The sequence below is a fragment of the Bos grunniens genome, chromosome 3 (assembly GCF_055505025.1).
Source record: "Bos grunniens cultivar Pamir isolate PY7600 chromosome 3, Bosgru_T2T1.0, whole genome shotgun sequence".
Taxonomy (NCBI): Eukaryota; Metazoa; Chordata; class Mammalia; order Artiodactyla; family Bovidae; genus Bos; species Bos grunniens.
Genome location: NC_141167.1, coordinates 118448245 through 118471670, shown reverse-complemented (window position 1 = coordinate 118471670; position 23426 = coordinate 118448245). Strand labels below are relative to the sequence as shown.

At 44.3% G+C, this 23426-nt stretch overlaps 1 protein-coding gene across 2 annotated transcripts in view; it reads left to right on the top strand.

The window, feature by feature from the left end:
* Nucleotides 1-2533, top strand: part of RXRG (retinoid X receptor gamma) — a 60241-nt gene extending 57708 nt beyond the window's left edge. For both annotated transcript variants that reach the window (XM_086393842.1, XM_086393843.1), the window contains one exon: nucleotides 2242-2533. In XM_086393842.1, the coding sequence (XP_086249968.1) occupies nucleotides 2242-2389 (148 nt within the window). In that variant the 3' untranslated portion in view covers nucleotides 2390-2533. The remainder of the gene's footprint in view (nucleotides 1-2241) is intronic.
* The last annotated feature ends 20893 nt before the right edge of the window (nucleotides 2534-23426 follow it).

The window sequence follows — 23426 nt, the reverse complement described above, 5'->3', positions numbered from 1 at the left end:
AAGGTGTGTGCTGGCCTTGATATAGACCTTTAATTTTTCCATATAGAAAGGGAATTCTTACCTCTTAAGATGGTGCTACGTTATTTTTCTTATATTGCCACATTTCTTTAAAACTTCTTTTGGCACAAATATAGACCTATATGCATTTTCAAGGAGTATCAAAATTCCAATTTGAAAATTTCTCATGAAATAATGTTGTGACTGCCAGGGAAGACCCAGCCCAACCAGAAGTTGCTGATTTAAAGCTGTAGTGGCTAACATGATTTTGGTTCCTGTAATTTTTATTGAAAGTTGTGAGTAAAGTTATTTAATTTCTGGTCATTATCATAAATAACATTACAAGTAAGCTTCATTGGCTACAAGGACTTTGAGAGATGAAGAAGGGCCACAGAAGCAGGTTGGAAATGTGGCTTGATTGAGGGACGTGTCGGAATGAGGCTAATTCTTCACACACTAGTCTCTCTCCCTTTGTTGAGCCCTGCAACTAAAGGTCTTTAATTATAGAAAAGTGTGAGTGTGTCTACACATGTCTGTGTGCCTGAGTGTTTGTACAGTGTGTGAATGCAGATGAGAATGGAGGAGAATATGTGTGTGTGCAAGCTTCTGTGTGCAAGGGTGGGTTAGAGTGTGAGTGAGTGTGTGTGTACGCATCTGTGAGAATGATGAGGGTGTGTGTGTGCACATGTGACGGAGGCATGTGTGAGTAAGTGTGTGGGTGTACATGTGTGTATTGTCTCCCCTAACAGACTGTGGGCCCACAAGGGGCAGAGACCACTATTACCTATCTCCCTCTCTTCCTAATTAGTAAGCACGTCCATGCTGATGCACATGGCATTATTTCCTTCTTTTTGTGGCTGAGTAATATCCCATTGTAAATAGGTACCACATCTTCTTTATCCATTCCTCCGCTGATGGACATTTATGTTGTCTTGGCTATTGTATATAGTTCTGCTATGAACACTGGGGTGCATGTATCTCTTTGAATTATGGTTTTCTCTGGATATATGCCTATGAGTGGGATTGCTGGATCATATGGTAACTCTATTCTTAGTGTTTTAAGGAACCTCCGTGGTGTTCTCCACGGTGGCTGGAGATTATCATGCTAAGTGAAGTAAGTCAGACAGAGAATGGCAAATATCGTATGATACTGCTTATATGTGGAATCTAAAAAAGTGATACCAATGAACTTATAGAAGAGAAATAGACGCACAGACGTAGAAAACAAACTTATGGTTGTCAAAGGGGAAAGGGGAGGAGGGCTAAATTAGGAGTTTGGGACTAACAGATATGCACTACTGCATATAAAATAGATAACCAACAAGGACCTACTGTGTAGCACAGGAAACTATATTAAATACCTTGTAATAATCTATAACAAAAATAAGCTAAAGAATATACATGTATATATACAAATGCATAACTGTGTAATTTTGCTGCACACACCTGAAACTAACACAACATTGTACATCAACTATATTTTAATAAAATTTTTTTTAATTTAAAAAAGAAAGCCACATTTCTTAGGCAAAAAATAAAACAAAGGTAAGCAATAGACTAAGAAGCTGATGTACAAAGTGGTTATAAAGTGGTAACAAAAATGTAACTGAGGCACACTGAGGTCACATTGCTTAAGGTAAGTGTGTCGTGAAGAAATGCATAGTCTGGTGAGGCGATCAGAACTGTTGGTCCTGAGAGCAGGGGCTCACCCTGGATCCCAGAGCCAACTGCAGTGCCTGATGCGTGGTTTACCAAGCTGTGGCTGCACCTCCCAGCCCCGCGCTCCAGTGGCTTGAATGCCTGGAGCACCTTCCCCGATGGTGACAACCCCTGTGGATTCAGCACATCTGTGTGCTGTGTTCTAAGTGTTTGGGCAGATCTTCCCAGGAACCTCTGAACACAAAGAACGTAAGGAACATCTCGTGGGTAGGATTGGTGCCGTGAGTCATGGCAAGTAGACTAGCTCTCACTTGGCATGAATGGGGTTGCTGAGGGCAATTCTGGGATGTGACCACAGAAGTCAAGAGTTCCTCAAGAGGTCACAGGATCCAACCTCCATCTAAAGAAGCTAAATGAGACCTCAAGCCTGTTTCTGAAGCTCCCCCAGATTAGAGATTCTCTGGCTGTGTTCGATTCCTCTCTCAGGCTCTTTCTTCTAACCATAGATTGGTCAAGAAGACCAAACAAGAGGCCTCATGCCAGCAGCTAACCCCCAGTTCTTAAGGTCTCCTCGCTTCCCTGCAGGTTTGCCAAGCTGCTGCTGCGCCTCCCAGCCCTGCGTTCTATCGGCTTGAAGTGCCTGGAGCACCTCTTCTTCTTCAAGCTCATCGGGGACACACCCATTGACACCTTCCTCATGGAGATGTTGGAGACCCCACTGCAGACCACCTGAGCCCCACCAGCCCCCAGCCCCCCTGCACAGGACTAGCCCGGGCAGGTGTGTGCGGACCCCACCCTGCACATGCTCCTCCGCCTCCCACCCTGATCCCTGCCCATTCCCCAGACGTGATGCTTATAATAAAGAAACCTTTCTACACATGCGACTTTTATAGGTGGAGTTTTGTATAGATGTTAAACGTAACCCTTCTTTGCTATCTAAGGGGATGGGGATCTTTCTGGAAGTTACTGGGAAAACTAACCAAGCCTCTGTACATAATTGGTTTAAATTATTTTTTCACTTGCCTTGGAAAGCCAATGAATGCATAATAAAGTAACGTATGTGATGTTGGCACTGCTTGGAGCATAAGGTGAATTATTATGCTGCAGGGAAGTTATCTTAGATGCAGGAGGAAAGGTATTGGAGGTTATGAATAGGGGTTGAGGCAGGGGTCCTGAGACTGTAAATCTCACAGTTCGATGCCCCAAGTCTAAACTGGGCACAGCCAGCTTTGCCCTGGGGTAGCCTCTGGAGAGATTGGGAAGAAACATTGTCTTTCAGAGTCAGCTTGGTTTTTTTTGTATTTTTGCTTTTTCACTCCTAAGAATAATGAGTACTAATAGCCTTGTCCTGACTGGGGCAATGGAGCATAAGGACAAGAGAAGATGTTCTTTTTTTATTTCCAACTTATATTTTGTATTGGAGCATAGTTGTTTTAACAATGTTATGTTAGTTTTAGGTATACAGCAAAGTGATTCAGTTATACATACATATATTCTTCAAATTCTTTTCCTATTTAGGTCAGAGAAGATGTTCTTTTGATGGGGGAAGATACTTGGGTCGTGGGAGTCCGTGGGAGGTGGTAATGGTAAAAGAATGGAATTTTTGTCGTTAACTAGCAATAATAACAGGCTTACCTGGTGGCTCAGATAGTAAAGAATCCACCTGCAATACAGGGGACCTGGGTTCAATCCCTGCTCATGGCTACCCACTTCAGTATTCTTGCCTAGAGAATCCCCATGGACAGAGGAGCCTGACGGGCTGTGGTCCATGGGGTCGTAGAGTCAGACACGACTGAACGACTGAGCACATACACGCTAAGCACACACACACAGCAATAATCATAAGGAGACCAGAGTGCACCAAAGTTGTTTTCCATCATTATCTAACTCTACATATGTAGCCTGTTCTTAAAAGGGAAAAAGTGAGAGGCTCTTCCAGCTTCTAGCCTGTGATCTCCTAGTGTCTTACAGCCCTGCTGTCTGCTGGATGGTGATCTCATTGAGGGCAGAAACTGTGTCTAACTGACATCACAGCCAGCATGTCTTCTTCAAGTCACCTTCCAGCATCTGCAGGAACAGAACTTAATAGATACACAATTCTGTGTCCCTTAGGGTTATAGAATGGTACAACCTGAACAGCTGCCCATGGCATGCCTCCTTATCTTCTTCATACCACCAGAACCTGACTCAGGATCTGGCATGCAGTATGCACGAATAGGGGCTTCCCCAGTAGCTCAGTGGCAAAGAATCTGCCTGTGATGCAGGAGCCACAGGAGGCGCAGTTTCGATCCCTGGGTCAGGAAGCTTCCCCGAAGGAGGGCGTGGCAACCCACCCCAGCATTCTTGCCTGGAGAATCCCATGGACAAAGGAGCCTGGTTACAGTCTCTAGGGTCACAGAGAGTCAACTGAAGCGACTTAGCACACATGCACACAGGCACATAGCAAAAGTGTGTTTTGAACTGAGTTCCACACAAGTGGAAAGGGCTGTGTGGACGGCAGATACCTCCTTCCCCATCAGCAACTCGTCCTCTCAAAAAAAAGAAAAACACCCAGGGCTAACTCTCCAGTCCAAACATGTCCCGTCAGTGAGCATACAATTTTGAAGAAATAAAAATTGCTTTATTCCTGGGAAAGAAAATTTAGGGATCCCATGACAGAAAGTGAAGAGGAACTAAAAAGCCTCTTGATTAAAGTGAAAGTGGAGAGTGAAAGAGTTGGCTTAAAGCTCAACATTCAGAAAATGAAGATCATGGCATCTGGTCCCATCACTTCATGGCAAATAGATGAGGAAACAGTGGAAACAGTGTCAGACTATTTTTTTGGGCTCCAAAATTACTGCAGATGGTGACTGCAGCCATGAAATTAAAAGATGCTCACTCCTTGGAAGGAAAGTTATGACCAACCTAGATAGCATATTCAAAAGCAGAGACATTACTTTGCCAACAAAGGTCCGTCTAGTCAAGGCTATGGTTTTTCCAATGGTCATGTATGGATGTGAGAGTTGGACTGTGAAGAAGGCTGAGTGCTGAAGAATTGATGCTTTTAAACTGTGGTGTTGGAGAAGACTCCTGAGAGTCCCTTGGACTACAAAGAGATCCAACCAGTCCATTCTGAAGGAGATCAGCCCTGGGATTTCTTTGGAAGGAATGATGCTAAAGCTGAAACTCCAGTACTTTGGCCACCTCATGCGAAGGATTGACTCATTGGAAAAGACTCTGATGCTGGGAGGGATTGGGGGCAGGAGGAGAAGGGGACGACAGAGGATGAGATGGCTGGATGACATCAGTGACTCGATGGACGTGAGTCTGAGTGAACTCCCGGAGTTGGTGATGGACAGGGAGGCCTGGTGTGCTTCGATTCATAGGGTCGCGAAAAATCAGACACGACTGAGCGACTGAACTGAACTGAAAGGTGTGTGCTTGCTGCTGCTGCTGCTGCTAAGTCACTTCAATCGTATCCAACTCTGTGTGACCCCATAGATGGCAGCCCACCAGGTTCCACCATCCCTGGGATTCTCCAGGCAAGAACACTGGAGTGGGTTGCCATTTCCTTCTCCAATGCATGAAAGTGAAAAGCGAAAGTGAAGTCGCTCAGTTGTGTCCAACTCTTCGAAACCCCATGGACTCTTCACGACTGCAGCCTACCAGGCTCCTCCGTCCATGGGCTTTTCCAGGAAAGAGTACTGGAGTGGTTGCCATATCTGTGTGTGCTTAGTTGCCTTTAATTCCATTAAACAATGGAATTAAAAATCTTAATTATGCTGTTTTTAATCTATATTTATTTGTAAACCGTGACGGAAATGATTGGGGTGGGAAGAGACTAGAGTTTAATGGTGGGGTCCCTGACCTCTTTCCTCCACCAGAATAACTCACTGGACACTTTCAGCTGCTTAACAGGTAACGTGGGGCTTCCATGGAAACCCACCAGGCCCCAGGTGTGGTAACCCAAGTTCCATTCAAATCTTTGAACCCTTCCTCATTGAACCCTGTATCTTGCTTGGAGCACAATCCAGGCTGATGAAGGCTCAGCAGGGCATCTAAATGCCCATCACGCAGTGTCTCCTGGAATTGTTGTCACAGAACCCACTGAACTTGGCTAAAGCTGGGCAGGCATCTTTTCTCAGGCTGACCCCATGACATTTGGGGTCCCTAAGGCCACTTCCCTTCTGACCTGGTTCCCCTCACACCCCAGTATGAGCAGCTGAGTAGATATTCAAACTTCCTTAAGGTTCTGATCCATAGCAGCCCGGGAAGCTTCTAGAGTCCACAACTCTGAAGAGAGAAATTTCGCTCATTCAGTTTATGTCACGGTTAAGAGAAGTCAGCTTTTGGGGAGAACAGTTCGTCCCAACAATGTTGAGTAACTTTCCCTGAGAGTTACAGCCCCATACTCCCTAGGCTGACTCACACATACAGGAATATTGGAGGAGTCAGCTTTGTGTTCTCAAGAGTTCTCATAGAGCTGGGACCCAAGTCTCCAGGGTGAGGAGTGTGGGTTCTGCACACAGTCAACCAGATACTGGCTCTTAGATCCCCCAACTGGTGATCTTGTGTTTGGGGGAAGTCACCTCACCTCTCTGGCTTTTCTTTCTTTCCCTAATTTGCAAACATCAGATAATAATACCTACCTTGTAAGGTAAAAGATAAAATAAAACAAAAAGTCCAACGTAGGAGCGTGTGCCTTGGCACAAGTCATATTTGAGTTTGAGTCTTTGCCATTCGTGATGGACATCAATCTCACCAAGCCTCAATGACCTGATCTGTAAATTGGGATAATTAAGCTCTTTGCCCTAGGATTCTTGTCAAGATTATATAGATAATGTGCACAAAGCTTTTATCACAGCACCCAACATAGAAGATGGGCATAAATACTAATTTTCTTCTAAAGTGTGAGATTGTAATAGTTAAAACCTTTTCTGGCTTTGAGAGTTACCATAATATTCCATTCCATTCCATATCCTGGTCAGGATCACCCAACGTACTGTATAAAGAATCAAACCATTCTGATTTCTGGTTTTGGCTTAACACTTGTATTCTAGTTTGTATCTTCATCAGTAAAATGGAACTAAGGCCTCGCTTACCTATCAGTGCTGACAATGAAGGGGAAGAGCTTTGGAAACTGTAGTGCCTCTGGTCTCTCACATGCTGGAAACTAGTTTAGGATGGTGCCGTGGTTATAAACGGGCTTCCCGGGTGGCACTAGTGGTAAAGAACCCGCCTGCCAATGCAGGAGGCATAAGAGACGCAGGTTTGATCCATGGATTGGGAAGATCCCCTGGAGGAGAGCATGGCAACCCACTCCAGTATTCTTGCCTGGAGAATCCCATGAACAGAGGATCTTGGCTACAGCCCATGGGGTCACAAAGAGTCAGACACGACTGAAGCAACTTAGCATGCAAACGCATGGTTATAAACAAGGGCTCTGGAGTCAGCCCAGCAGCCTTGGTTAAAATTCCATCTCTGATCACTGAGTGACCTTGAACACATGACCTGACCTCTTAGATTTTAGTCTTTGACTTTGTAAACTGGAAATAATAATAGCACCTGCTCACAGGGGCCTGTTGAGAGACTTAAGTGAGTGGATCTGTGAGACACACAGCACATGGTTAGCTCTTAATTTCAGTTACAGGATCTATTATCATTGATCCCAATATCTTCTACAGGATTCCTGCTCTGAAAAGAAAGTCCTAGACTCCGTGGAAAAGGACCCTCCTCACTTCCCACACCATTATTCTTCAACCTGAAGGCTCCCCGGGGCAGCCCCTTTCTCTGTCTTTACACTTCACCAGTGAAACATAGTCCCCTACCTTCCAGAAGGTGGCCGTGGAAATGAATGAGGTAATGTTACGACACTGCTTTGTACATGGTTAGGGATTATTAAAAAGATACCATCTGCACAGCAAGCATATCTTGGCCTTGACCACTCCGGTTCTTATCATCATCAATCAAGTGATTGTTGATGATAAATCACCAACAAAGTGATTTTTGATGATAATCTTACCTTACTTCCTTGCTCAAAAACTATCAATGATTTCCTTTTGTCTGTGAGGCAGTAGTTCTCACCAGGGGGCAATTTTGCCACTTCTCCCCCAGCCCCACCCCCAGTGGATGGGAGGTTTAAATGTCTGAAGAGATGGTCACAACTGGAAGAGATGTATTGGGTCGATGCCTGGGATGCTGCTAAACGTCTCTGATGCATAGGACTGCCCCTGTGACAAACAGCTGTCAGGGCCAAAATGTCAATAGCACTGATATTGAGACCTTGCCCTCAAGCATCACTAATGGAGTTAAAAATTGAATGGAATTTTCCTACTGTTAAACATTTGGCTAAAGTCCCAGTGTGTGGCGAGGAAGTTTCCTCATAGTCTAAAGATCAACTACAAATTCTTTCACACAGGACTTAAGATAGATGAGCTGGTGTACACTGTTGGTGGGAATGTAAACAGCCACTGTGGAAAACAGTATGGATGTTCCTTAGAAAACTAAAAATAGAGCTACTAAATGATTCAGCAATTCCACTCCTGGGTATATACTCCCCCACCAAAAATCCCCAAAATTCGAGATACATGTACTTCAGTGTTATACCAGCATTATTTATAATTAGCAAGATATGGAAGCAACCAGATCTCTTCAAGAAAATTAGAGATACCAAGGGAACATTTCACACAAAGATGGGCTCAATAAAGGACGGAAATGGTAGGGACCTAACAGAAGCAGAAGATATTAAGAAGAGGTGGCAAGAATACACAGAAGAACTATACAAAAAAGATCTTCATGACCCAGTTAATCACGATGATGTGATCACTCACCTAGAGCCAGACATCCTGGAATGTGAAGTCAAGGGGGCCTTAGGAAGCATCACTACAAGCAGGTGTAGTGGAGGTGATGGAATTCCAGTTGAGCTATTTCAGTTCCTAAAAGATGATGCTGTGAAAGTGCTGCACTCAGTATGTCAGCAAATTTGGAAAGTTCAGCAGAGGCCACAGGACTGGAAAAGGTCAGCTTTTGTTCCAATCCCAAAGAAAGGCAATGCCAAAGAATGTTCAAACTACCACACCATTGTACTCATCTCACATGCTAGCCAAGTAATACTCAAAATTCTCCAAGCCAGGCTTCAGCAATACATGAACCGTGAACTTCCAGATGTTCAAGCTGGATTTAGAAAAGCCAGAGGAACCAGAGATCAAATTGCCAACATCCATTGGACCATCAAAAAGCAAGAGAGTTCCAGAAAAAATCTACTTCTGCTTTATTGACTATGCCCAAACCTTTGACTCTGTAGATCACAATAAACTGTGGAAAATTCTTCAAGAGATGGGAATACAAGACCACCTTACCTGCTTCCTGAGAAATCTGCATGCAGGTCAAGAAGCAACAGTTAGAACTGGACATGAAACAACAGACTGCTTCCAAATCGGGAAAGGAGTACATCAAGGCTGTACATTGTCACCCTGCTTATTTAGCTTATATGCAGAATACATTATGTGAGGTGACAGGCTGGATGAAGCACAAGCTGGACTCAAGATTGCTGGGAGAAATATCAATAACCTCAGATATGCAGATGACACCACCCTTATCGCAGAAAGCAAAGAGGAACTAAAGAGCCTCTTGATAAAAGTGAAAGAGAAGAGTGAAAAAGTTGGCTTAAAACTCAATATTTGGTGCCATCACTTCATGGCAAATAGATGGGGAAACAAAATAGTGAGAGACTTTATTTTGGGGGGCTCCAAAATCCCTGTAGATGGTGACTGCAGCCATGAAATTAAAAGACGCTTGCTCTTTGGAAGAAAAGCTATGACCAACTTGCTGCTGCTGCTGCTGCTGAGTCACTTCAGTCGTGTCAGACTCTATGCGACCCCATAGACGGCAGCCCACCAGGCTCCTCCATCCCTGGGATATTTCAGGCAAGAGTACTGGATAAGAAAGCTGTGGTACATATACACAATAGAGTATTACTCATCCATTAAAAAGAATTCATTTGAATCAGTTCTAATGAGGTGGGTGAAACTGGAGCCTATTATACAGAGTGAAGTAAGCCAGAAAGAAAAACACCAATACAGTATACTAACGCATATATATGGAATTTAGAAAGACGGTAACAATAACCCTGTATACGAGACAGCAAAAGAGACACTGATGTATAGAACAGTCTTTTGGACTCTGTGGGAGAGGAAGAGGGTGGGATGATTTGGGAGAATGGCATTGAAACATGTATAATATCATATATGAAACGAGTCGCCAGTCCAGGTTCGATGCATGATACTGGATGCTTGGGGCTGGTGCACTGGGACGACCCAGAGGGAGGGTATGGGGAGGGAGGAGGGAGGAGGGTTCAGGATGGGGAACACATGTATACCTGTGGCGGATTCATGTTGATATATGGCAAAACCAATACAATATTATAAAGTTAAAAAATAAAATAAAATTTTAAAAAAAGAGTACTGGAATGGGGTGACCAACTTATGTAGCATATTAAAAAGCAGAGACATTACTTTGCAAACAAAGGTTCATCTAGTCAAAGCTATGGTTTTTCTAGTAGTCATGTATGGATGTGAGAGTTGGACTATAAAGAAAGCTGAGCATCAAATAATTGATGCTTTTGAATTGTGGTGTTGGAGAAGACGCTTGAGAGTCCCTTGGACTGAAGGAGATCCAACCAGTCCATCCTAAAGGAAATCAGTCCTGAATGTTCATTGGACAGACTGATGCTGAAGCTGAAACGCCAATACTTTGGCCACCTGGTGGGAAAAACCAACTCACTTAAAAAGACCCTGATGCTGGGAAAATTGAAGGAAGGAGGAGAAGGAGATGACAGAGGATAAAATGGTTGGATGGCATCACTGATTCAATGGATATGAGCTCGAGCAAGCTCCAAGAGTTGGTGGTGGACAGGAAAGCCTGGTGTGTTGCAGTCCGTGGGTCACAAAGAGTCAGACACGACTAAGCAACTGAACAGACTGACTGGAAGCAACCTAAGTGTCCATAACAGATGAATGGATAAAGAAGATGTGGTATATCTGTCATAAAAAGAACAAAATTTTGCCATTTTCAGCAACATGAGTGGATTTGGAGGGCATAATGCTAAGTGAAGTATGCTAAGTCAAACAGAGAAAGAAAAGTACTGTATGATATCACTTATATGTGGAATCTAAAATAAACTAGTGAATATAGCAAAAAAAAAGAAGCAGACACGGATGTAGAGGACAAACTAGTTGGGTAGAGGGGCAATATAGGGGTAGGGGATTAAGAGGTACAAACTATTGGGTATGGAATAAGCTCCAAGTATTTATTGTACAGCACAGGGGAAATAGCCAATGTTTTATAATAACAATCAATGGAGTAAAACCTTTAACAATTGGGAATCACTGTATTTTACACATGTAATATATACAGCAACTGTACTTTAATAAAAGAAAAAAAAGATGAGCTGATTCTGTGACTTTTACTTTATACTTCTTGAGCTTAAATTCATAGATTTAAATTTAAGAGGAGATTTCTTGAGAATAAAGGGTACCAGGGGGTGGTCCTTGGCTTTACCCCACCACTTCTGGGGGCCCATGAGGGAGAAGGGACCTGCACATCCAACCCTAATGAAACAGACAGAAAAGAATTCCCTCAGTGAGACTGGACATGGGTACCTACAAGAAGGGGAGCCTGGTCCCTTGCTCCTAGCTGGATGCTGGCTAGGTTGCAGAAACACAGAGCCAGACTGATGGGAGTGAGAGAGTGCCTGAAGGCCTGAGGAATACCTCTAAACATACAGACTGATGCCTTGCTGTTGACCACAGCTCTCTGAAGACAGGAGTCCATCTTCCTGTCTTCCTCCATCTTCCTCCCAGCTCATATCTCTGTGTTCATGTCAGGCTACAGGAAGGGGCTTGAATTCAATGTGAAGTTGAAGTTCAGATTCCACCGGATGTTTCAAGGACTGAAATGAGGTATTTTGAGCGTTGCCTGGGGCACCATCAATGGGGAAAGAATGAAAATGCCACAGGGCAGTTTGGGGGCTGTCTGGAAGAAAAGAAAACCTTTCCCTGTCTATCTTCAGAGGTTTTGCAATACGATGTGCGTGTGTGCTAAGTCGCTTCAGTCGTGTCCTACTCTTTGTGAGCCTAAGACTGTAGCCTGCCAGGCTCCTCTGTCCATGAGATTCTCCAGGCGAGAATACTGGAGTGGGTTGCTGTGCCCTCCTCCAAGAGATCTTCCCAACCCAGGAATCGAACCCGTGTATCTTACATCTCTTGGATTGGTAGGCAGGTTTTTCTCCACTAGCGTCACCTGGGAAGCCCTTGCAACTCCACAGCACCGGTCAAAACCAGGACTCAGACATGCACCACCTTGACTGCTTTTTTTTTATTGCTTTCGCAACACCATGCCACTTCCCCCTTGGAGTCCCCTTGGAATCAACCCAGATGGCCCATTTTGAGCCCTTTGACCAAGTACATTAGCTGTAGTGATTTCCTTTTGGATTTGAGACGAACCCATTCTTTTTAGCAGGACAGCAAATGTGCCCCAAGGCTAGGCCTCAAAGCAAAACTTGCCAGCTTTCTCTTTCTTACATGTCCCCCTGCACTCACCTCCTGCCAGCGTAACCTTTCTCTAACAGTCTGCTGGTGATGTCTTTGCTCAGATGGTCTTCTCTGCCTGGCATGACCACTGTATCAGATTCACTTATCCAAGTTATTCATCCTGTAAGGCCAGCTCAAATGCCACATCTCCAGGAAGCTTGTTCTGGTCACTCCATATTTGCAATTTTTCATTATTTTGTGCCTCCTTCTGAGTACATCTAACATGGTACTTGGCATTATTGGCCATTTGTTTATGCTATCAACTTTACTTATAAACTCCTTGAGAGTGGAGATCATGACTGATTCAACTGTGTATCCATACCAGATTTGAGCAGACTTCTGGTTGCTGTTCAATTCATGTTTAGTAGAATTGGTATCTTTGACTTCATTCTCAATAGATGGCAGCCCACTGCAAATAGAAGTCTTGTAGCAAGCCCAGAAGCCCCATCATTCTAGCCACAAGCCAGAAAACCAGCGTTGGGTAGACTGTTAACAGAAGGTATAATGTCCCCACTGTCTTCTGAGTTACTCTTCATGGCACACGACCAAAGAAGTTGAGGCATGGTCTTTGCCTTCAAGAACGTGTAATTGAGAAAACAGAACAAGAACCACAGGATACTAAGAAATGAAATGCCTACTGCACTCTGGAGTTCATAAAACACATAAAAATCTGTGATTGTAATCTGGCCTCAGAGTAATAGGCAGGAGAGCGCTCACTAGCTCCCTTTTAAAGATGAAGAAACAGACTCTGTAGACCCATGCCTTGCCCCAGGACCCACAGGCGGGCAGAATGAGGGCCTCAGCCACTCTCAAGGATGATACAAAGCAAGTGCCACTGAACTCCAAGACCTCCGATCCTTTATCTTCAGCACTACCTTTATATTTGATAGCCAAGAAGTCTACATAGATTAAGAGATTGATAAATACAATGTGCGTGCTCAGTGGCTCAGTCGTGTCTGACTCTTTATGACCCCATGGACTGTAGACTGCCAGGCTCCTCTGTCCATGGAATTCTCCAGGCAAGAATACTGCAATGGTTTACAATTTCCTTCTCCAGAGGACCTTCTTGACCCAGGGATTGAACCCACATCTCTTGCATCTCCTGCACTGGCAGGTCGATTCTTTACCAACTATGTCCTAATAAGCACAATAAGCAAACAAAATAATAAGGAAGAGTGTTTTTAATAAATGTGTAACTTGGGCAAACAAATCACATTGAAATTGTCAAAAATTTTTGCTGAAATGATATTTTGTTTGGATTGCTATCTTTTACATTTGTCTTCAGAGCTGGTTTAGAGGCCACTAAAAAAAAAAAAAATGGTCTCATGGTTCTACATCAAAAACTCATGAATGCACCTCGATGTTCATTGCAGCTCTAACTTAAAGCAGCCAGGACACAGAAGCAACCCAAATGTCCACTGACAGAGGAATGGGGAAAGAAGATGTGGTACATACACACAATGGAATATTACATTACTCAGTCATAAAAAGGAATGAAATAATGCCATTTGCAGCAACATGGATGGATCTAAAGATTGTCATACAGAGCAAAGTAAGTCAGAAACAGAAAGACAAATATTGTATAATATCGCTTATATGAGGAATCTAGGAAAATGGCGCACATAAACATATTTGCAAAGTAGAGATAGAGTTACAGAGGTAGAAACCAAAGTGGTTTCCAAGAGGGGAAGAGGAGAAGGGATGAATTGGGAGCTTGGGATTGACATATATATACTACAGTGTTAGTCTCTCAGTCATGTCCAACTCTTTGTGAACCCATGGACTGCAGCCCACCAGGCTCCTCTGTCCATGGAATTCTCTGGGCAAGAGTACTGGAGCAAGTTGCCGTGCCCTTCTCCAGGGATTCTTCCTGATCCAGGGATTGAACCCAGTTTTCCCACATTGCAAGCAGATTCTTTACCATCTGAGCCCCAGGGAAGCTCATTAGTTATCTGTCTTATACGTGGCAGTGTGTGTGTGTATAAAACCTACTTACCATCTGAGCCCCAGGGAAGCTCATTAGGTATCTGTCTTATACGTGGCAGTGTGTGTGTGTATAAAACCTACTGGGTAGCACAGGGAACTCGTCTTCCTGCTCTGCAGTAACCTAAGTGAGATGTAAGAAATGGAGTGTTTCCTGCCATATCAGTAAACAAGGATGTGACAGTCATTAGCGATTGCAGCCCTCCACTATGAGCCCTAAGGGCACCCAGGAAGGAGAAGAAATCACAGACGGCTGTGATTTAACAGCCATTAGGCTGTAGCCACTCCATATTGTGAGCCCTAAAAAAGCTCAAGATGCGAAAAAAAACACAGGATTCTAGCCCCAGATAGCTGAGATGAACATGTAAGGAATTATTTCAGTGAGCCCAGACACTCACATCTTCCCATACATAGAAAAGTGCTATATTCCTTAACTTGAGATATCTGGTTTCCTTTAATTAGTAACTTTTTGATGTTCCCACTACCTGCCTTTTGTTGTAGAACTTCTATATATCCTGGTTCCCCCAACCCCCTCATCTCCTCAGAGCAGTTTTCTCAGAGTTACTTGAGATACCATCGCCCTGACTTGAACTCCTAAAAATTCCCACAGAATAAAACATAACTCTCAACCTTTTAGGTTGTGACTATTTTCTTAGATCAACAGAAAGTCAAAAGATAGGGGATAAATGCCAAAGCCTTTGACTGTGTGGATCACGATAAACTGTGGAAAATTCTTCAAGAGATGGGAATACCAGACCACCTGACCTGCCTCTTGAGAAACTATATGCAGGTCAGGAAGCAAGAGTTAGAACTGAACATGGAACAACAGACTGGTTCCAAATAGGAAAAGGAGTACGTCAAGGCTATATATTGTCACCGTGCTTATTTAACTTATATGCAGAGTACATCATGAGAAACGCTGGGCTGGAAGAAGCACGAGCTGGAGTCAAAATTGCTGGGAGAAATAGCAATAACCTCAGCTTGCAGTATGCAGTATGCAATAACCTCAGTATGCAGATGACTCCACCCTTATGGCAGAAAGTGAAGAGGTTGCAGTATGCAGTATGCAATAACCTCAGTATGCAGATGACTCCACCCTTATGGCAGAAAGTGAAGAGGAACAAAAAAGCCTCTTGATGAAAGTGAAAGAGGAGAGTGAAAAGTTGGCTTAAAGCTCAACATTCAGAAAACTAAGATCATGGCATCTGGTCCCATCAATTCATGGCAAATAGATGGGGAAACAGTGTCAGACTTTTTTGGGGGGGGGGCTCCAAAATCACTGCAGATGGTGACTGCAGTCATGAAATTAAAAGATGCTTACTCCTTGGAAGGAAAGTTATGACCAACCTAGATAGCATATTCAAAAGCAGAGACATTACTTTGCCAACAAAGGTCCATCTAGTCAAGGCTATGGTTTTTCCAATGGTCATGTATGGATGTGAGAGTTGGACTGTGAAGAAAGCTGAGCACCAAAGAATTGATGCTTTTGAACTGTGGTGTTGGAGAAGACTCTTGAGAGTCCCTTGGACTGCAAGGAGATCCAACCAGTCCATCCTAAAGGAGATCAGTCCTGGGTGTTCATTGGAAGGAATGATGCTAAAGCTGAAACTCCAATACTTTGGCCACCTCACGCGAAGAGTTAACTCATTGGAAAAGACCCTGGTGCTGGGAGGGATTGAGGGCAGGAGGAGAAGGGGACGACAGAGGATGAGATGGCTGGATGGCATCACCGACTCGATGGACATGTGTTTGAGTGAACTCCGGGAGTTGGTGATGGACAGGGAGGCCTGGTGTGCTGCAAAGAGCCGGACACGACTGAGTGACTGAACTGAACTGAAATGTATTCGTACTTTGCTCTACAGCAGAAATTGACACAATAGGGTAAAGCAACTATACTCAAATAAAAATTACTTTAAAAAACTCACTAAATGACAACAACTACAATAACTACCAGTGAATCCAGAGTCACAGGTCACCCTCATCTACCCAGAGCTCCTTATACACCAGGCTCTGTACTTTCATACCTCCAAGTTTATTTCATCCCTTATTAAATAGATTTGGGTCTGAATGTCTTTTGGCTGCTTCCAGAAAAAAAACAACAAAAAATCAAGTAAACCCTCTGTGAATGTTAATTTGCCACGACTGATATAATTCAAAAGACTGGGACTCAGACCTTGGAGGATCCGTCCCCTAAACGATCTCAGGGCTCCAGACAATTAATCTATAAATGCCTTCCTCCAGTAGAGAGATTGGGTCCCCAGATACGGCGTTAGTTGAGGGCGTTCCTAGGAGGGACTGAGTAGCGAGCAGAATAGAAAGCACTTCCCTCCCCCTATCCCCAAGGCAGACAGGAAAGCCGAATCTGGGAAAGGACCCTGTGCGAACTTGGGAAGAGGTCGAGCTCATTCCCAGCCAGGGAAGAGAAGCTTTCAGCCCTCTCCATGGAAAACTCCATGAAAATCTCTCCCGTGACAGTTTTGGAGTGCACAGGCCACCTCCGACCACACTTAGCTGGCCCAGGTCCAGGCCGCCAGGGGAGGATCTTCGCGGTCAGAGCGGCTGCTGAACGCTTTCAACTCGCTCAGCCCCAGTTGGACGGTTGGTGCCAAGATTGTTTAGCCCTGGGCGCCCTCTGCTGCCGGCTCAGGGCATCACAGGCACTTTCCGCGGAAAGCGGCAACCAGGAGGGGCGGGACTTTTAAAAGAGAAAACAAATAGCTTGAAAAAGGAACCTCAAATGGACTCAGAAGGTCAAATGGATATTCACTCAATGGAGGTTTCGCTTTGGAGAATTAGGCCCAGAAGAGAGATCTCAAAGGAGAAAGGCTGGAGAATCTCATGGAGATTGCTGAGAAACAGAGGAGTCCATTTAAGCTGGGAAAGAATCATCTTCTTGGTAAAGGGGTTACAGACCTGTAACCTGCTAAGCCACCAGTATTACATATGAAGTCCAAGGACAAGGCCACATCAGGGGTGATTGAAAGCTGGTTACTACTCTGCAACATCGGATGTTTCCGAGGCAGCATTGACAGACTTCTTTCTCGGAGGTAGAACTGGAGATTTTGGAGGGTGACTGAATGTGAGTTTTCAGTGGGACTGTGTTATAGGATCTGTTGTTTTTTTTCTCTGCCACAAGCCAGTTGCAATGTGCAGTGTAAAAGTGCTAGATCACTCCTTCCAAAATGTGCCAAGCCAGCTATGGGCATTCTGGGCAAGCTGAAGTCACAGCACACCTGGAGGCAGCAATGCTAATGTCAGGCTACCTAGTGGAAAAAGCAAAGGACAAGAGGGGAGAAGGCTGGGGTCCCCTTCTGGTCTCAGGCAGCAGGCTCCTTTTCTGACCTTGGAGAGTCACTGGGCCTCTTAGGACTTCAGGTCCCTTCTTGGCAAAGTCAAAGATTTTGATGCAATGAACTCTGTTTCCTTCTACCTCTTAGAAATTGATTGATCTTCTATTCCATGACCTCATAAGGTAGTAGGAGATCACCCTGATCTCTCAGCACCGTTCTGAAAGATCTTTTATCTTAGAAAGTCCAGGATCTAAAGTATAAAACAAACACATTAAAGATTGTTAAATTAATTGAACACCCGTCCCTGCTGTGGGTTTAGTATTCTGTCAGATGATGGGGTGGTATAGCTGGTTCCTAACCCCAGCGGACAGAATTTTGTTTATCCTTCTCCGTCGATTGAAAAGCAAACCACTCACGGCACCTCTGTTGTTTCTTTTCCCCCTCATCTGCTATTTCAAGTAGAAATCCTCCCAAAGGTAGCTTCTCCTTATGTATTTCTAGTAGGTCCCTGAAAATCCACTTTCTGTTTTGTTCTGTCTATATATGACATCTATGGAAAGTATGCAGTATTGTTTGTAGGTTTTAAAAATGTACATGAATGATTTTTTTTTTGCTGTCGATCTCCTTTTGATCCATCCTCTTTTGTTTTACTCAGCATTAATCTTTGAGATCCATCAATGATGTTCTGTGTAACTCTAGCCAGTTCCTTCTGATAGCTGCACGTTATTCTGGTAGAGTCGTCATTGGTCTAGAATCCTTTCCCATGACAGGCTCCTTGTTTACCTGTATGGGAGTTTCTCTGGGGTATGTACAAGGGGTAGGACTTGCCTAATTGCAGAGTAGTCACATGCTTATTTCACTCATACTTCTGCCTCTTTCTCTACGAATTTCACCAATAAATGCACCCGAGCTTGAGTGACCCATTTCTATATATCCTTCCTTTCATTTGGTCAAATTCTCGATTTTGTCAAATATGTTGCACGTCAAGTGAGATCTTTGTCTGAATTTCTTTTCTTTTATTACTGGAAAAGCCGAGCTCCATTCAATGTTCTTATTAGCCATTCAGATTTCCTTTACCACGAATTTCCTATTTACAGTGCTGTAAGCTGCTGCTGCTGCTGCTAAGTCGCTTCAATCATGTCCGACTCTGTGTGACCCCATAGATAGCAGCCCATCAGGCTCCCCCATTCCTGGGATTCTCCAGGCAAGAACACTGGAGTGGGTTGCCATTTCCTTCTCCGGTGCATGAAAGTGAAAAGTGAAAGTGAAGTCACTCAGTCGTGTCCGACTCCTAGCGACCCCATGGACTGCAGCCTACCAGGCTCCTCCGCCCATGGGATTTTCCAGGCAAGAGTACTGGAGTAGGGTGTCATTGCCTTCTCTGAGTGTTCTAAGTGATGCAACCAAATTCTCCTTAGTGATTCAAAGGCCCCCAACATTCTGAAAATTGATTATTTTTTTCTTTCTCACAGGAAACCAGGGGGCTCAGCAAGTTGTTCCTGTTATCTTTTTACTTAAATAAATTACAACAAGATTTATATGCAACTTCCTCCAAAAGATAAATTTCACATCTTGGCAACAAACAGAATATATCATGCATGCTCAGATCCTTTGAGAAAATTTTGGTTCAAAACTGGACCAGGTTGCTCTTCATCGCAGCTGCCAAAGAACAGAAAGGAGGCTGCTTGTTTAAAGCCTCAGGTGACCAATGAGATTTTGACTAATTGTTATCACTGCCGGTCCTTGCTACCCTAAGAGGGTATTGAAGTAAGCATCCTCCCCTTCTGAAGGGGACACACAGGTACAGGTAAGGCCCCCTAAAACTGTTTGGGGGAAGGGTGCAGGTTTGCTTGGGCACTGGAAGTAAATCGCAAGAAAAGGGCTGACATACAGATGATAAATCTGTGGGTTGAACGACAACGTGTTGGGTAGAGAATAAGGAGGAGACTGAATTAAAATTTGAAAGCATCCAAACGTCTCTGCTTTGCTTCCTATCTTAATTAACAATTAGGCCTGGCTGCGTCACTCTTTTTTGGCACGTGCCTAATATATATGTCTTTCGTCCAACGTTCTATTTTGTTTTTCGATGTTGCTTCCTGAGTGGCAAGTGAGTGAAAGTGAAAGTGAAGTCGTTCAGTTGTGTCCGACTCTTTGCGACCTCATGGACTGTAGCCCACCAAGCTCCTCCATCCATGGGATTCTCCAGGCAAGAATACTGGAGTGGGTTGCCATTTCCTTCTCCCTCCTGAGTGGCAAGGGTTCTTTAAATAATTTATATATTACATCTTTGAAAACTATAGATGTTACAAGTGCATTCTCCCAATCTAGTATCATTTATTATCTTGAACAGAATCTTTAATTTTGATGCAGTCAAATCTATTTCCCATTTTATGGTGTGCAAATCTGGAGTCTTGTTGGAGAAATCTCTTTCTTCCCAAAGTTAGTGAAACATGTTCTCATTCTGAAGTATGTGGAAAATTAATCTAACCACAGACTCCAGGAGCCAAGTGAGAGTTCAAGTATCTGCTTTGTAAGGGGTAGATTTGGACTAGAGACATGACGGGCCTTTCTTCCTGAATTAAAGATGTCCAGACCCACAGTGCAGGCTGACCAGATTTACCCCAGCCCCTTCCCAGGTGGAGAAGCTGGCAAAGGGCACCCTGGGTGGTGAGAGTGGCCCTGCTCGAAGGTCCATCCCACGGATCCGGGCAACACGTGGCTCATACATGTGAACATACGCGGCACCAGGCAGCCTGGCCAAGAGGTAACGAGGCTGAGCGAGTGTTGACTTGCTCCATTCCCACTAGTCAGGCTAGTCACCTTCTCCTCCCATGAGGAGGAGAAAGTGACAGGGCAGAGAGGGAAGCTAAAAGGTTTTCCCAGTTTACATCTCTGGTCGAGAAGCAGAAGGCTTTCAGCTTTGGGCTGGGATGGAAATGGAATTAGGAAGAGAGCAATTCCTTTCACTACATAGAATATCTTCATACTGCAGTTGAAGAGACTGAAACTTGGGGAGGTCAGTAACTTGTCCATGGTCACACAGCAAGAATTTGAAACCAGCTCTTAACTTCTCCTCTGTGACGCTGATCCCCTCCATGCTCTATCTCCCTCAAATCACTGCCTCTCAAGATACTGGAGCCTCAGTGGTCACTTCTCACAGTGGCCTGATCTGACTGCTGAGAACTCAGAGAGCAAAAGGACTTGTCTGAAGCTGCCAGCAGATCAGAAGTAGAGGACGAGTGTCTTCCAAACATATAATGAAGTTCCAGCCATTGCTGGTTGCTCTTAGCCTTGAGTTTTTGTTCTGAAGAGAACCAGTATAAACAACAGAGACCCAACTCAAGCTGATTTAAGCAAAAAAAAAGGGAACATATTGTGTCCACAAGCAGAGAAGTCTAAAGGCAGGTCCAGCTTCAGGCATAGCAGGATCAAGACACCTGGTTGGTGTCTTTTGAATTCCCCGTGCCATCTCTCGGGTCTGCCTTTCTTTCTATTGAAACCATTCTTGGTAAGCTTGACCAAAGATGACTTACCAGGAGCTCTCACTGGGCAGCCTGGCAGAACAATAACCCTGGGAAAAAGAGAAGAGTGTTTGTCTCTCCTCCTATTCCAGTGTAAATCCTGAAGCAGGCATTCATAGCTTCTAACTGACTGGAATTGCGTTCCAGCTACACTTGTAGGGTTGGTAGTAGAAACAGCAACACTTGAATCACAGGGGCTGAGAATGTGTAGGGGTAGCTTCTTAAACTGAAATGAAAAATGAGATATGGGTACCAAAGAGGTTGGGAATGGAGGCTGAAATCCACAGGGAAAGATGACAACACATTCAGGCTGAAGTCACCTGTGTGTATGTGTCTGTGATTACCTCTGCTGTACTCCCAGGCACCTCTGCTGCACACATGCTCTCCTGGACACGGACCTGGTGTCTCATATGTAGGACCTCAGTCTGTCCTCCAGGCACTTCTGTGAGGTGGGTACCACCTGAGCCTCATTTTAATGATAAGGATAGCAAAGCTCGAGGAAGTTATATTACTAACTCCAGGCCACATAGTAAGGGATGGAGCTCAAACTCAAGAACGCCTTCATTTAAATCACATACCATTCACCACTACGTAGCCTCCTTTGCAAATAAGACAGCTAATCCCGGGAAAAGAGGACTGCGTGCATTCTGCAGATAATATGTCTCCCTGCCCCCCGTTGCCAAATCATAGAACAGAAAGCGCAAATCCATACTTTCATTGCCTATGATTTCTCTCTTGAAATTCTGGATTTCTGCTCTATTCACAGACACTTCCTCCCTTGGAAAAAGCTGACCACCCATGTTGGAGAGCCAATGTTGTAAGGGGACAGCTGTTTAGGGGCTGTTCACAGCCATAGACACACTTTATTTATTTTAAAGCTGGAGAAAGATATTCTCCTCTCAAGATGCCTGGTTCCAAACTGGCTAAACCACTTTTTGCTCAAACTTTCCAAGCAGTTTCATCCCTGGGGTAGAAACAGCGTGGAATGATTTGGAGCAAAAGGACAATTTGGGGACAATTATGAGTGAGTGAGAACAGAAGGCTATAATAGACGTTGTCTTTCAACCCTTAACTCTGGCGTCTTGTAACCGAGAATTCTGTCCCTCAGGTTTTGGTGGTGGGAACGTAATGCTGAGCAGTTGTCTGGAACTGCTTCTAGATGTTCAGTAATTAGAAACAGGAGCACTGACTCAGGAGCCCTTCAGTTGGGTTACAGAGCACCAATTCACATATGAAAAAAAATGTGCAAATGTGCAAAGATTAAAGTTGAACAAAAACGAATAAGTATTTCCTATGGATTTCAAAAGTGACTTGCAGTTCTCCTTTCAAAACTGAATTGTCAACTATTTAATGTAAGTTAGTCCTATACAAGGAATGAACTGGAAGCAAAGTTGAAAATTTTTCAGTAATGACGAGAAGGCAAAATCTCGCATGTAGGGGCATGTGGTCAATGCAGGGAGGCAGTGCGGTTAGGAGGAAGTCAGGTGACACCCTAGGAAGTTGTCTGCAAAAATATATGTTGAAATTTGGTCCAGGATGGGATCAGACATATTTCCATTTCCTTGATGAGATTTAAAAGCTGGAAAATACCCAGCTATTGTCCATGACCTAGACACAGTCTTCTTGGAGGCAGAGAAATGCTTTTGGGGGTGTTCTTTCTAACTTAAGGATTCTTCAGAGCCTGTCCATCGTATCATGGGTGCCACAGCAAAGAGTATGTGGAGAATCTGTGCACATGTACTCACACATACACGGGCACACACAGAATGTGATCATTTAGACAGCCAGGCTCCTGTGGGATACAGCAGAGGAGCAAACAGAGGCTTAGGTGGAAATAGGAAAATTTCCCACAGGGTGGAGCCAGGCTGTCTGGGGTCTCCCACCCAGGTAGGAGTGCATCTTTTGTAGCAGCTGCAGATGTCACAGCCACTGTTTTCCCTCAGGGAAACCAGGGCAGATGAAACCAAGTGGCAAGTAAGATGTAGACTCCTGGATCTTTATCTGTCTCATACACCACTCTGCTCCATTCTTGGGAATATTTTGCGAGCAAACATGGCCAGAGCCTGGCATACTGCTAGTCTATACCTACTCTGCAAATGTCTACTGAGGGAATAAATGATACTTCTCAGAACTGGGGCAAGGGCTCTGATCTGGCAGTCTCCTGAATCTTCAGCTCGGGGAGTACTGAGTGATGGAGTGCTGGAGACTGGGACAGAAAGGACTGTCTACACAATGGTGCCTGTGGGAGGAGCTGCTAACCTCCCCCCAGCTGCCTGACTGCTGCCCAGTTCACATCCCTTCTTTGTACTCAAAGGGCTTGCCCGAGCTTGAACCCATTAATAGAGAGGCCAGAAGGACCTGGCCCTGATGCTCAGCATTAGGTGGGCCTTAGGAAAAGTTTAAGAAAT